Genomic DNA, 14,740 nt, shown 5'->3' on the forward strand with positions numbered 1-14,740 from the left:
TTGCCCTGCTGATACGGCAAGGGCGCCTTGACCTGACTCACCCTCTGCTTCCGGTGCTCTCTGTGGCCCGGAAGCTGTGCCTCTAGTCCAGAGCAGACCGGGCTACTTGGGGCATGGCATCTTGCCAACCTAGCCCATCCCAGGGTACCTCCTGCCTCCATCTGCACAGGCTTCCTGGCCCACCCCACCCTCTGCCTCCCAGTTGGTGTGAGTGGTTTTACTTGTTTGTTGTAAACACTTAGGTCTGGCTAGGCAGCCTGTTACCTGGAGCTGTTAGGCAAAATAGAGGAGGGGACACTTACCTTCCTACCCTGCTGGACATTGCTGCTCTCTGCTCTTAATGTAGCGTGTGGTCCCTGCTGTAGCGTGTGGTGAGGACCAGGTCCTGGGATCTGGGACCGTGGGATTAGTGTCTACCAGACTGGCTCTGAAGCTGGGGCCACTGTCTGGTTGTGGCTTTGACTTGAGTGGTTCTGACTGAAACAAGGACGAGGGTTCCTAGTGTAGGAAACACCCCCTTATGTTATTGTAGCTGATGTGGCACCCTCTTCAGGAGACAGGCACTGTCAGGGATGATGGAGAGCAGCCATCCCTCTGGGCCAGCTGGTTCAAGAGCCAGGCCATTTTCTTTTCTCCGGCTGACGCCCAGTACTGCTGTAGCTCACAGTCCTGAAAACCACCTTCGCTTGCTTGGTTTTCCCCAGTGGCAGGCATGCAGTTCTGCCCCTGGTTTTTCTCCCTGTGTGTGTTGTCCTCCGTGATTCAGGGCTGATTGGGGCTTCTCTTCAGTTTTGACCTCCTGGGAGGCCATCTTTTCAGTTCGTCCCTTGGACTAACGATGCTGTTGGGCTTTGCTTTAAAGTACTTTTCAGTGGGGCGGCTGCAGCATCTGAGGGGTGCTCTCTGATGCTAGGGACCTGGTATGCCACAGAGGACTGGAAGGAGGGGTTTGCCGTCTGAATTGTGGCTAGCTGCCCAGATGCCCACCACCACCATTCTGGATGTGAAAGAAGAGCCACACCCCTGCCTCAGGGACATGGGAGTGGCAGCTTCTTGTACCTCTTGGGCCAGGCCCTGGTGAGGCCTGGCCCTTGCTGCCTGTCATGGTGGAGGCAGTTGCAGTAGGTGGGGTGCAAATCAGAAGTACAGTACGAAGTCTAATGTGGGTCTCCCAGAAAGCCCAGGAGGACATGCTTGGGGAAATGAAGGCGGCTAGCAGTGTGGGCTTCCTGGGTGTAGGTGGGACTCGCTCGGGCAGGGGTGGATGACATCAAGGCCTTCCTCTGAGGAAGCAGGTGGTTCTGAGGAGGAGGGCACTGAGCCCACTGAGAAAGACCTTTTTCTGGCTATGGGGAGATCTGGGGTACACTCAGGAGGGTAGACAGAATCCCCAAGGATTCTGTCACAGCCCTGCCCTGTAGCAGGATTAGACCAGCAGCTGTTTGTAGGTCTGAGGGAGAGGGATTGGCGCCATTAGTGTAGGCCAGTGCCCCTGAGTAGGCTTCTGTGTTTGCGACCCCTGGGTGATACATTAACCTCAACCTGCCCGGCGTGTTCTGCGGTGCTTGACGAGTGTTCTTCCCTTTGCAGCTGCTTACCGCAACCTTGGTCAGAATTTGTGGGGGCCCCATAGGTATGGGTGCCTGTCAGGAGTCCGGGTGCGAACCGTGGTTTCGGGCTCCTGTGCTGCCCACAGCCTTCTCATCACCACAGAAGGGAAGCTCTGGAGCTGGGGTGAGTGCTGGTGGGGACAGGCGTGACCTGGAGCAGGGCTGAGGCCACCTGCAGAGGCCCTGTCTTTTGTCTGCATCCATGGCTGCTCATTGTGTGTGTGTGCGTGCACCTCAGTTCTTGACTGCCACATGTATGTGGGTTTTAGGGATTGACCCCAGGCCCCAGGCTTACTTGGCACGTCCCTTTACCCATGGAGCATCTCACTGGCTCTGTTCTCCGACTCTGCCTTGGTGAACGTTTTCCTGAACTTGGAAACAAGTGTGGTTTTTCTGACCCTACTGTCCCTCTGACCAGACTGGCCATCTGTCCTCAACATCTGTCCTTTCACCCAGCCCTTGTTCTGCTTCAGCACCTCGTGTAGGGAGGTCCATGTTCCCATAACCAAATGCTACCCCTGGCTTTTGTGGCGGGTGTGTCTTGAGGCACAGCGGCTGAGCCCATGTGGTTCCCAGCCTCAGGTCGGAGATTGGGCCATTGTCCGCTCAGTTCCTCCCGAGTCTCCACCTCCCTCAGCCAGATTCTGATGGCTCTCAGCTGTCCTTTTGCAGGTAGGCCAGGAGGTATTGCCCAAGGCTCATGTCATCTGACACTCAGGGCTCATGCAGCTGGGGGAGTTGTTTCTAGCCTTTGACTGGCTTCTAGTTCATACACTGTTTTTATTTTGGTCTGTTTGAGCCTTTTTTTTTTTTTTTTTTAATTTCATGAACCGCTGTACCAGAGTCCAAATATATTAACATCTGCCGTCTTCTCTGCACTTGGCTAATTTTATAATTCTGTTGGAAAAAAATCTAACAAGTGTGTGTGGCCCAAATTTATCCTCCCAGGCTTTGGGTGACATACAACATCTGCCCCAGTTCTGTTTCGGTCCTCCTACTGCTTTGTCCTCAACACTGGCCACGGCCTTCCATGTCAGTATCCCCAGCTTGACACACTTCTCTCTGTTCTCCTTCCACTGACAGCAAAGTGCTAGGTTGCATCTCAGGCTGACTGACCTTGTGACAAGAGTCAGAGAGGGAGCTCCCTGGAACAGCAGCTAGGGCGTGGAGCCCTGCCAGGAGGTGTCACATCTCCTGTGAGAGTTCCCCCTGCGAGGGAGGCCAGTCACCCGGTCTGCTTGCCTCCCTCGGGTGCCTAGGGCTCAGCTGTCACGACACTGAGGGAGACGAGTGTAAGCCCACCTGGCCTGTGGCTCATAGTCTGCAGCCTTGTGCAATCCCTATGTTGAGTTTCTTGTGTGCTCTTCTGGGACAGGGTCCTGGGGGCTCTGGTGGGATCTTGTTTTGTATCTCTGTGGGACCTAGGTAGGATTTTAGGGCTCGGACTGTTCTGGGACCCGCCCCTTGTCCACCCTAAGCTGAACTAGGGCTCCTAGAACTCCAGTGCACTGTGAAGGCCTTCACAGGGACTGTCCCTGCTTGTATTTATGTTGAGAGCAGGCCTGTCCCTTGTCATGAGTGTTCATGGGGGTCTTCTAACAGGTGTGTGGGAGGAGTGGGGAATAGATAAGTAGATATGACCAACAGTAGGCGCATCAGACTCCCTGAGAAGGAGGGGACTGTTCCCAGCCACTATTGGGAATGGAAACTGATTCTGGAGCTTGAGGCCTGTGGAGCACCCAGGTTACACCAAGCATTGCCTGGAGTAGCAGAGGCTGGGGCTGTATTGGGATGGTCCTAAGCTGACCACTCTCTGTTGGGATATAGTTGGGGTGGCCCATCTCATGGGGCCCAGCTCCCCTGGCTGGGGAGAGTAGCTGTTAGGGTTTGTGAATGGTTTACGAGGGACGAGCGTGGGACCGCCCCAGCCTGTCCTTGCACTGCTTACCTGGCCTGCGGTGATCTCCTTGCAGGTCGGAATGAAAAGGGGCAGCTGGGCCATGGTGATACCAAGAGGGTGGAAGCCCCCAGACTCATCGAGGCTCTCAGCCATGAGGCAATTGTGCTGGCTGCGTGTGGGCGCAACCACACCCTGGCGTTAACAGGTAAGAAGGCTCTTCCTCAACTATGGCGAAAGGCTCCAAAGATGGTCTGGGAGTGAGTGACAGAAAGATGATGCTTGGTGAGTTAGCGAGGTGGTTGGTTAGTTAGCCAGGCAGTTAGTCAGGCGGTTGGTCAGTTAGCTGGTTACTTGCTGAAGGCAGTGAGAGGGCTACGGTGGCCCTGGGAGCCCAGACCAGGGCCTGTGTGTGGCAGGGCTCAGCTCAGTTCTGCACTCTTGTCCTTGGGATGGACAGACACACAGCCGTGCTTGGCCTGGTAGGTGAACTGTTTGCAAAGCTTTGATCCAAGTCCAGTTGAAACCATCCGCCCTTAAATCCTTTTCTGTCCTTATTTGTCTCTCCTTTCAGATACTGGCTCTGTCTTCGCCTTCGGAGAGAATAAGATGGGGCAGCTGGGCCTCGGGAACCAGACAGATGCTGTTCCAAGTCCTGCCCAGGTATCAGCAAGGCTGTGGGCTGTGGACTGGGCAGTTTGAGAAGTGATGCTTTGCCAGGGAAGGTGGAGAAGAGAACCTGTGTGTGTGTCAGCCCAGGAGTGGGGGTGCCAGGTCTCTTCTCCCTGCAGACACAGCCAACCTGTCTTGCTCCTGAGGCCAGCGGTTGTTGGGGGGTGGGAGGGTGGGGAGCTGAACCTTGTAGCTGCAGTGCAGTTGGGTGCGAGAGTGAGCAAGGAAGGAAGGAGCCCAAGCACCAGGTTCCCCTGGACCACCGGGTTAAATGCTTGCTGCTTTTGTCTGGGCTGAGGTCTGGCCTTTCCTGGGTTTTGCATTTGGTTTCTGACCAACCTTGTGTTGTGGGACCAGCCTGCCACTCACCCCCTGTCTTTGTCCTTCCTTATTTGAGCCGTTTCACACCTGGCTCCCGCCTTACTGACTGAGCTCTGCGGATGAACTGGGGTCTGGGGGGGCTTGTTATTCCTCAAGTTGAACCTAATAGCAGTGTTTGCCCCAGAAGTGACCTTTGGTGGGGTCACTTGGGTTTGCACTGTCCGTCCCTGTGGTTGAATCGCCAGATGATGTTAACCTCAGCCTCTGCTGTCCAGGCAGGGTGGGGGTTGCCAGCAGTTAGGAGTCCTGGTACTCTGAGCTCATGGATACCGTCCGCTTGAGTGGCAGCTCCTGAACTTCGGAGTCCACTGTTGCGAGCGGCCACTGTTCCATGCCGGGGCAGATTGAGGAAGAGACTTGTCGAGCTGAAAGTTGGCTGTCTTCTCTTTGCAGATTATGTACAATGGGCAGCCAATTACCAAGATGGCCTGCGGGGCAGAGTTCAGCATGCTGATGGACTGTAAAGGGAACCTCTACTCCTTCGGGTGCCCTGAATATGGCCAACTGGGTATGGGTCTCTTTCTTAAAAGCTCTGTGATCTCACTGTCAGTGTGGAGCCAGAAGGCAGCTGGGGCTGTGCTTGTGATTGATCCAGACAGCAGCATCTCGGGCTCAGCAGCTTGCGGTTAACTCACAGGTTAGAGGGGTCAGTGAAGGCTCGGGGCTGAGTCTGGCTTGGAAATCCATTTGTGTCAGTCTCAGGCAGAAGGACAAAAGCTCAGCCCCCTTCATCCGGGTTCACGGATAGAAATGAGCCTTTATTGGAAGTGAGAATTACCTAAGACTGAGGTGGTTCTGTTTGAAATTCTGGCCAGACAAGCAGCTCATCCCTCACCCCACTGGACTCCGCACTGCACAGAGCAGAAGAGAAGTGAGCAGGCCTGTTAGAGCTTGCCATGCAAGATCTCCATTTTCCTTTCCCCTCTGACTCCCAGCCAGTTCTTCCTGGTGCTTTCTGCAGTCCTGAGCAGGAGGTGAGGTGTGGGCGCCACCTCCTGGTGTCTGAAGAGCCTGCAGCAGTCCGGGATCTGGGTTGCTGGGTCTTGGCGTCATGAGAAGTGCGCAGATGGGAGGATATAAATAGAAGCAGAGCACTGCACTGGCCTTAGACTGCAGGAACAGTGACTCTGTGGAACTAAATATACCTCAAGTCAGAGTGGATACGGAGGACCGGCCCCTTACGCACATCACTGCTGGTTGCCAGGGAGTTCTCAGGGCTGTGGATAAACGGTTTCCATGGCCACAGGCGAGCCTCCTGCCATACCCAGGCCTAGTACAGGAAGTGTGTTTCTGTTGTGTGTGCAGCTTCTCTGCTACTCAGACAAGCCTCCTGCTGCAGCCGGCCTGTTTGCCTTTGGGGACTTAATCTTGGCAGTTGGATGGTAAATGTGGAGTGGTTTTGGAGGGACAGTTAAGTACAGTGTGCACTGCCTCCTACCGAATTCTCGTTGAAGTCTAGTAAGGGACCTGGCTGCGCCTGCATCTACAGAACCTCTCGTTCTGAACTCGGCAGTTCACTCTGAGGCAGGCTGGACACCTGTGGTCCCAGCCTCTGAGGGCCAGAGGCAGGACTGTCGCAGGTTCCAGGGTGGGTTACAGGCGAGTCGGGGTCTCGGAATGAAAGTTGTCTCCAAAAACAAAACACAAGCCTAATCCCCCCGTTCTGTTCTTGTCTCTGTTCAGACACTGCTTTTAGAATTCAGACATGATTGCAGGACAGGGCCCTGCAGGTGGTTAGAGCAGTGCTGCTGCCTGGGCAGGGACTGAGGGTGTCTGGTCTATAAGCAGCCAGCATCCTGGCTACCAGTCCGGACTGGGCCTCCTGACTTGTTTTGTTGTTTGGTAGTTCTGTTTATATTTGTTTGGTGGCTTTTTTGAGACTGTGTCTCACTGCGTATCTCCAGCTGGCCTAGAACTTGTTGTGTAGACCAGACTGGCTCCAGTCCGATCCACCTGCCTCTGAGTACTGCGGTTAAAAGGTGCGGGCCACCAGGCCATATCCAATTTGCTTTTTTTTTGAGACAGTTCATGTAGTCAATGTAGTCAGAGCTAGCTTCAGATTTCCTGTGTAACCGAGGATGGCCTTTGCTTCCTGCTCTTCTGCCTCTGTGTCCCAAGAGCTGGCATACACTACCAGTGCAAGAAGCCAGAGAGGGCTGGGTTCTTGGGCCACAGGCATGTGGTCCAGGATCAGACTTGGTGCGGTGCTGGGTTGGAGCATGCCTGGGATGTGCCAGGCTGCCTGGTCTGTCGTGACTTCTCGAGCGTGGTTTGCGAATTCCAGGTTTTTATGTCCTTTGCAGGTTGCTTAAATCACTGCTAATTTGTAGGTAGAAGTAGAGAATTGTACACTGAATCATCTTGTCCCCCTTTCCCTACTACTGGTCCTCAGTGCTCCGCTACCTGGGAAACTGTCCTTCAGGTGTGAGCTGCGCACTGTTGTGACCCTCAGCCACAGGAGGGGGCACAGTCTCCTTTACCTCCCCATCCATGTGAACACATACAGGGTTTTCCTAAGTTACAGCCTGTGGCATAGGGGGTCCTTGTTTTCTATGCATGTTTAAAGAATGCCCTGTGTTACCTACCATCTTGTGAGCAACTGGGCAGGGGCACAGTGGAGTCCTGGGCCTGTGTCTTCGTAACTGACAGCCTGTTGTGCTTACCCCAGGACACAACTCAGATGGGAAGTTCATCGCCCGGGCGCAGAGGATAGAGTATGATTGTGAGCTGGTGCCCCGGAGAGTGGCCATCTTCATCGAGAAGACCAAGGACGGGCAGATTTTGCCTGTCCCCAACGTGGTGGTTCGAGACGTAGCCTGTGGCGCTAACCACACAGTAAGCCTTGTATTTTTAAGAGCCGAGCTGGTATAGATTGGTTTTACTCAAGCTATGTCATTTAGCTGAGTGCTGAGTGAGTCTCCCATCAGGATATCCTTTCCTCAACAGACAACATGCAAACCTGAGTATACATGTATGTGTCTGCACCCTACCACTGAGGGTACATGTATGTGTCTGTGCCACTTGTACGCAACACATAGGGTGTGACTGGTTACCTGTTGCGGTGTCTCCTTAAGGTCCCTAGCAGAATGACTGGAAGAACATGCGTGCATGTGCTGTTTGTGAGCTCCTTTTTTTGGCATGTGCACATGTGCTCATAGTGTGGGTGTGTGTTAAGTCAGAGGATACTTTTCTTCCACCTATGTCTCAGGAGTCAAATGTCAGTCATCAGCCCTGCAAAGCAAGGACCTTCACCTGCTGGACCCTCTGGTTTGCTTTGGTGGTGTTGTGGTTATTTTTGCTTTGTTTTTAAGACGGGGTCTGAGTGTGGCCCTGGCTGTCCTTGGAACTTGCTGGTTCTCTGGGTAATGGGTATGTGCCCTTCATGGTCTCCGGTTGAGAATCAGTGGGCCTGGTCTGGGCCTTTCACTTTGGCAGGAGAAAGAAGGCCAAGGGCTGAGCCCCAGAGCTGAGCCTCTTGCCTGCTTGGTGGTGCTCAGTGGATTAAATGCAGGTGTCCCAAGCCTGCAAGTCCATAAATCAGCACACTGCTCTCTCCTGTCTCCTGTGTTGTGTGTTTTGCAGTGCTGGGTACGGAGCCTGGGGCGAGTGTTGTCGCCCTGACCTGCACACCTTCCGTCCCATGCCGAGGTAGCTAGTTGCCCATTTGCAGGGTTTATTTCAGTATGAAACCTCAGAGGCAAAAGACAAGGCAGATTATAAACAGCTGGCACATCTGCCTGCCTCACCTGTGTGCACCTGTGGCAGGCAAGCGCAGAGCGGCGACGGCAGCCTTCCCTCCTGTTTCTACAATTTAGACAGTGTTGTCACCCACAGACAGCCATTTGTCTTCTGCATTTAAAGAGAGAGAAAGGAAGATCGCACCCTCATAAAGAGAGTGCACACTGGCCCTGCTGGCTGCCATGTATAGGCTATGGGACTCCTTTGCTTCCTGCTGCTGTCCCAGACCCTGTGGTCAGAAGCAGTGGCCCATGCGTCTCAGCCTTGTGTCTCCTCTCACTGCAGCTGGTCCTGGATTCACAGAAGCGAGTCTTCTCCTGGGGCTTTGGTGGCTACGGCCGGCTGGGCCATGCCGAGCAGAAGGATGAGATGGTACCTCGCCTGGTGAAGCTCTTCGATTTCCCGGGACGTGGTGCAACCCAGATCTATGCCGGCTACACCTGCTCCTTTGCTGTCAGTGAAGTGGGTCAGTGCCTGCACCCTCTCCAACTTCTTAGGTCCCCGCGGTTGGAGCCAGCCAGGTGCAGGGTTTCCCTCCTGGGGATAGCTGTCCCCACAGCCCACAGCCGTGTCCGTCCCTCCCTGGCTCCTTCTCTGCGGTGTCCTTTTGAGCAGCTGTCCCTCAACCTTGGTGTTCTCTGATGATGCTTACTCGTGACACTGCTGTGTTTTGCTTTTTTTCCAGGGGGGCTGTTTTTCTGGGGGGCTACCAATACTTCTCGAGAGTCTACCATGTACCCAAAAGCCGTGCAGGACCTCTGTGGCTGGCGGATCCGGAGCCTTGCCTGCGGGTAAGGGGCTGTCTCTGGGGCACGTGGTGTGAGTGTGGGGTGCTCTGTGCCAGCTGGTCTGGGTCTTCCTGGCTAGACATAGGAGACACCAAACCCCAAAATGTGGGAGACAGGAGAGTTCAGGCTTGGTAGATGCTAGGACAGGTGGTGGCTCCTTCCTTCACAGAAAGTAATTTTGAAAGTTTTGGGAGAAAAAAAGTAGAGGTTGGCAGTTTTCCCTCAGCTTGGAAACTGTAGGCTTTTAATTTGTTAGCACCGCTGGAGGAGAGAGGAACTTTTTATTTATTTATTTTAATTTATTTATTATATATAAGTACACTGCTTATATATACTGCTGTCTTCAGACACACCAGAAGAAAGCGCATCAGATCCCATTACAGATGGTTGTGAGCCACCATGTGGTTGCTGGGAATTGAACTCAGGACCTCTGGAAGAGCAGTCGGGGCTCTTAACCGCTGAGCCATCTCTCCAGCCTGGAACATTTTATTCTTAGTGAAGGACACCTACTGAATCACCCAGTACTTAGAGGTGATAAATGTAATGTGTATGAGTTAACTTGGCTCTGAGTTATTGCTTCCTGGTCCTTGCATCCCTGTCTGTCCCCATCCCAGAGGATCTCCCTCTGAAAGCCCCAGGACAGATATAGGCAGTGAGTATTGATCTGCAAACAACTGTGGCCCATCCCTGTCCGGGAAGAGCCACTCAGTACTGAGTTAGCAGGATAGAGGTGGGTGTGTCACAGTGGGAAGTGAGTGTCCTGGTCTCTGAGGGGATGGTAACAGCATCTGCCCATTTGCAGGAAGAGCAGCATCATCGTAGCGGCCGACGAGAGTACCATCAGCTGGGGCCCATCACCAACCTTCGGGGAATTGGTGAGCCATGGCAGGGCCTGGGAACAGGGATGCGGATGGGTGGGCACTGTCCTTGTCACTAAGGACTGTCCCAACAGTCGGTCACATTTGGTTTTAAGTGTTAAGACTCTCCTGGCTGTTGCTGCCCATGCTGTATGTAGAAAGGATGGCAGCTATGTGGCCAGACATGTTCCTGCAGTTGGGCATTGTCCACACTCCCAGGAAGCAGTGTCGTCCTAAGCTGCGTGCGTCGCCCTGGTGCCTGTGACTTTGTGCTTCGTAGGCAGACGGGCCACGGTTTGTGGTCTGGGTCAGTGTCCTTAGGCCAGCCACACAGGTCCCTGGAGGATTTTGTTCTCCCATTTTCCCCAGATCGGGTTACTAGTTTGTTCTCAGCCCCAAAGACTGGAGTAAGGGCGGAAGCCACTGCCCTTACTGCTTTCTGTCCAGATGTCCTGCCCATAGGTTCCAGAGCTCAGTGCACTTTAACCTTTGTGAGGAGGCCAAGGTTGACTGAGTTTTGTGTATCTCCTGTGGCCAGGACTGCACACTCAGTGTGGTCTGGCCCTTGACTCTGTTTTGTTTTGGTTTGAGACAGGGTTTCTCTGTAGCCCTGGCTATCTGGGAACTCATTTTGCAGACCAGGCTGGCTTTGAACTTACAGAGATCCGTCCACCTACCTCTGCTTCCCAAGCGCTGGCATTAAAGGTCTATGCCACCACACTGGCCTGGCCCTGACATTTCATCCATTTTCTTACTTTATCATCCTTTTGGGAGTGGAAGTTTTCTCATGGGACCCAGCAGAGCAGGGCTCTGTCCTTGTCCCTCAAGATGTCACTGAGCTCCAAGGGACCCCTTGTAAGGCAGCAGAGCAACTGTGGGCCTTCCTCTGTTTCTCTTTTCTCAGAGAAGGATGGATGCTGCACCCACCCCAACCCCCACCCCTACCCCCCAAAGATAGCAACTCATCATGTAGCTGTGGCTGGCTTGGAACTCACACTGTAGATCAGGCTAGCCTCAACAGAGGTCTGCCTGCCTCAGCCTCCCAAGTATTGAGGTTAAAGGTGTTCGCCACTACACTTGACTGATGGGTAGTTTTGGAGACCATCAGAAATGGTCTTCACAGGCATGGCTGAATACTGTGTTCTTTAGTCAATAATTTACACAGCCAGACACCATGCAAGAGTAAAGTCTTCCTTTAAGATGACCGATATGCTGTAGTTTATGGTATATCACCATCACAAGTGAGTACAAGTAGGAAAGAAAAAGAAATGGTCTTCACAGTAGAGCGTCAGTGGCATTGGGGCTTACAGGTCAGCCCGGGCTCTATAGCAAGCCCCTGCTTAAAAAATACTATTGATCTTTGGGGGCTCGAGATGGCTCAGCGGTCAAGAGCACTGCCTGCTCTGGTGGAGGATGCAGGGTGATTTCCAGAGCCTATGTGGTGACCACGACTGTCTGAAGGTCCAGTTCTAGGGGACCCAACACCCACTTCTGGCCTAGGTAGATACTGAGCACACACGTGGTGCTCAGTCATAGACGCAGGCAAAATACCAAAACACAAAAAACCCAATGTCTAAAACCTCCTGAACTCTGTATCCCAGTGTGCTTGGGAGCCTCGGCCAAGAAGGGACGAGCCTGGAGGAGCTGCCCTTGCGGCCCAGTGCTCCCCAGCAGTTCTTGGGTCAAGGGCTGTCAGGGCCAGGATGTGTTGGGCATGTTGTAACATGTTGCTTAGGATTGTGTAGGCCTGACCGCTGTGGGCACTGTCACCAAAGGATCTGCACACTTTGTCCCATAACCCACGGTGGCTGGTATACCGGAAGACACACACTTACTTCCCTTCTGTGGGAACATGCCACAGGCCGTATTTGTCATCACTTCTTGTCATCTCTGTAGGGATATGGGGACCACAAGCCCAAGTCTTCTACTGCAGCTCAGGAGGTGAAGACTCTGGATGGCATCTTCTCCGAACAGGTGAGAGGCGTCCCACTGTTTGTGTCTGTGCTTGTGTAGCATGTGGGAAGGGTACGTCCCTCCTCAGCAGCAGAAAGGCAGAGAGAAAGCTAGCCAGGGGGTTGGGGATTTGGCTCAGTGGTAGAGTGCTTGCCTAGCAAGCACAAGGCCCTGGGTTCGGTCCCCAGCTCTGAAAAAAAGAAAAGAAAAAAAAAGAAAGAAAGAAAGCTAGCCAGACCCTGGTGAACTTCCGGGTGCTGTGGTCATCACACACTACCCGTCCTCCCAAACTGGGATCCTTGCCACTGGGCTAGGACCAGGGACTAGTCCCTGAACAGACAATACATTTGGCATGTGTTTGGTGGCAAGTACAATGTGGAGCTACACCCCAGTAAAGGTTCTTTGAGCTTCCTGTGGGCCTGGGGGTGGGGCTTGGGTTAGTGGGGAGGAAAGGGTTTCCCTTCATGCAGACCCTGATTGAGCCAGGCCAGCACATGATATCAGACATACATGATGTACCTGTTTGTTTCTGCAGGTGGCCATGGGCTATTCACATTCATTGGTGATAGCACGAGATGAGAGCGAGGCTGAGAAGGAGAGGCTGCAGAGGCTGCCTGAGTACACCCCACGCACGCTCTGAGCAGCAGCAGGCCGGCACTCCCCTCGTGGCAGCTGTCATTCCCACGTGCACTGGGACCAGACGTCAGACAAGGAATTTAGGAAGCAAAAGTTGACCAAGGGTGCATTGGGTTAGCCTCCCTGAGGTTCCGTTTCCAAGCGATTCAACGTTAACTACCTTTTCTGTATGCTTTCCAAAGTGTTTTCCCTCAACGTTGATTAAAACATTTGCTCATAGCCAGCTTGCCTTTCTACGAGACAGGCAGGAGCTCCGGGCGGTTTAGGTTTTTTTTTAAGTTGTATTTCTTTTCTCCCCTCTCTCGAGTACCCTTGTGCAGCCCTCCCATTCCAGCCATAATTAGCATTGTGATCCGAGTGGGCGCCACATGGGAGAGGGATTGCCACTCTCCCAGACAGAAACGGCCCTTCCAGGAACCAGCAGCAGCTAGGCCAATCCCTGCCTGCCCGCTGTGAGAGACCAGTCACTTGCTTGTGGGCCCACCCACCTGCCCTCTGACCCCCTCTCCCCCATAGCTATTGCTGGCTTGCTGTCTGCAAGGCCCATGTGGGCCTTTTGGCTGAAGCATTTGTAGAACCAGCCATCTCCCCCTGGTGGGGCTCTGGGGTCTGTGTTTAGCCATTTGTATCTCCTTTAGCTCTCAAGTCCAAATGAGAATGGGGACCATGGGGTATGGGGTGGGCAGTTAGAGATTGGTCAGCTAGCAGTCAAATGTGTTCTCAGTCCTCTGTGACCCGCAGTTGCCGCCTTTGCGCTTTGCCTGTCTGCTCCTGCTGTCCCCTCTGCCTGGGATGGCCACCCTATCCTGAGACTTGGCCATTGTTCTCCCAGCCTCAGTGTTCTCTGGCCGCTGCTTGCGTTTGCTTGGCTCTGGTACCAAATAGTTGGGATTCCTGATGAAATTCCCTGCCCTGCGTGTCAGTTCAGACTGTCACCACATCCCCACAAGTGCCCTCTGCCGAGCCCATCCTGGCATTGACTTTGTGGCTGAGTTCCAAGGTGCCTTTCCCGGATCCTCCTCACTGGGCCCGAGTATGACGGCAGCTCGGGCTGGGGCCTTGGTTTCCGGAGGGTCTGGGCTGGTTTGACTGCTTTAACTAGGATTAGTTCGGTGGTGCTTGGGGGAAGGGGGCTAAGGATCCAAGTGTGAGGTGGGGTGGATGGGAAAGTCAAGATTCTGGCCTTGAGATTCATGGTTTTGCTTTTGCTGTTGTGACGCTCGTCTCTGTGTTAAAATGCCAAAAATGACCTGGTCTGTTGCTTCCCCTGCCCCAATGCTGCACAGCAGCTTCTGGCTTTGCAAGGTGTCTGTCTCGGCCAGTGACCCGGCCTGCCGGAAAGGGTCCGCGTTCTCTCTGTCTCCCGTCACATGTCCAACTCTAGTCCAGAGACAGCTTCTGTAGTGGCAGAGCTTCTGCAAAACTAACCTGCTTTGCCCAGGTCACCCTAGACATCACCCCTGCCACTGACACCGGTCACTGCCACGTGCGGGACCGGAGCCTTTCCTGGTCTCTGTCTGGCGTGTGCTGTTCAGGGTCTGCTCCTTCTGTCCTGGGGGTCTCCTGGAGTTAGTCGTGTGGTCACCAAGAGGATTGAGGACACAGTAGCCCTGAGCTGAACTAGGCTCATCTTCCAGGGAGCAAACCTAAAGCCAGCAGTCAGTCCCCTTGGCTGGAGCCCTGCAGTGGGTGAGCAGAAAGTGTCTTATGGGTAGAGAGTCCTGTGCCTGGCCACAGCCCCCCTCCCTTCAGGCTAAAATTCTCACCTGAGCTTTCCCACCAGAAACTCAAGGTGGGAAGCCCTGGGTAGGAACCATTCTGGCCTCCCAGGGGCTCTGAAATTTTCTGGTCATCGAGAAAGCGTAGCGCAGAGGGAGTGGACGAGGATGGGATTCGGTCGAAGGTGCCTGGTTTAGTGCTGTTATTGTCTAATTTTTTTTTATATCTATATTTCTTGGAGTAAACATTTTAAATAAACGGCGTCATTGTTTACTCTGCCTTGGCTTTCGTGTTTCCTCTTCAGTAGCATGGAGCGCGTCCCCAGCCCTTTCTGTGCACATGCCTCAAATGTGACCAAGAGGGTGAAGGCAACCCCCGGAGAGCTTCATGCTGGCCTAGGAAGGTGCACAGAGCCATGACCAGCCGATGGGATAGAGGCCCAGGGCTTCCCAACTAGCGTTGGACACAGCCCCGAAACACTCATGGTCC

At 53.7% G+C, this 14,740-nt stretch overlaps 1 protein-coding gene and 1 non-coding gene across 4 annotated transcripts in view; both read left to right on the forward strand.

The window, feature by feature from the left end:
- The window catches only part of Rcc2 (regulator of chromosome condensation 2), a 22,819-nt gene extending 8,290 nt beyond the window's left edge, over positions 1–14,529 (forward strand). For all 3 annotated transcript variants that reach the window (NM_001427820.1, XM_039111332.2, XM_039111333.1), the window contains 10 exons: positions 1,591–1,734; positions 3,584–3,715; positions 4,082–4,170; positions 4,954–5,068; positions 7,229–7,395; positions 8,584–8,764; positions 8,984–9,089; positions 9,889–9,961; positions 11,840–11,917; positions 12,432–14,529. In NM_001427820.1, the coding sequence (NP_001414749.1) occupies positions 1,591–1,734; positions 3,584–3,715; positions 4,082–4,170; positions 4,954–5,068; positions 7,229–7,395; positions 8,584–8,764; positions 8,984–9,089; positions 9,889–9,961; positions 11,840–11,917; positions 12,432–12,536 (1,190 nt within the window). In that variant the 3' untranslated portion in view covers positions 12,537–14,529. The remainder of the gene's footprint in view (positions 1–1,590; positions 1,735–3,583; positions 3,716–4,081; positions 4,171–4,953; positions 5,069–7,228; positions 7,396–8,583; positions 8,765–8,983; positions 9,090–9,888; positions 9,962–11,839; positions 11,918–12,431) is intronic.
- LOC120103272 (small nucleolar RNA SNORA15) lies at positions 11,067–11,196 on the forward strand. The gene has a single exon (XR_005505351.1). It is a non-coding gene; the product is annotated as a small nucleolar RNA SNORA15 (small nucleolar RNA).
- Positions 14,530–14,740: the final 211 nt, after the last annotated feature.

Source organism: Rattus norvegicus, chromosome 5 (assembly GCF_036323735.1).
Source record: "Rattus norvegicus strain BN/NHsdMcwi chromosome 5, GRCr8, whole genome shotgun sequence".
In the NCBI taxonomy this organism is placed as follows: Eukaryota; Metazoa; Chordata; class Mammalia; order Rodentia; family Muridae; genus Rattus; species Rattus norvegicus.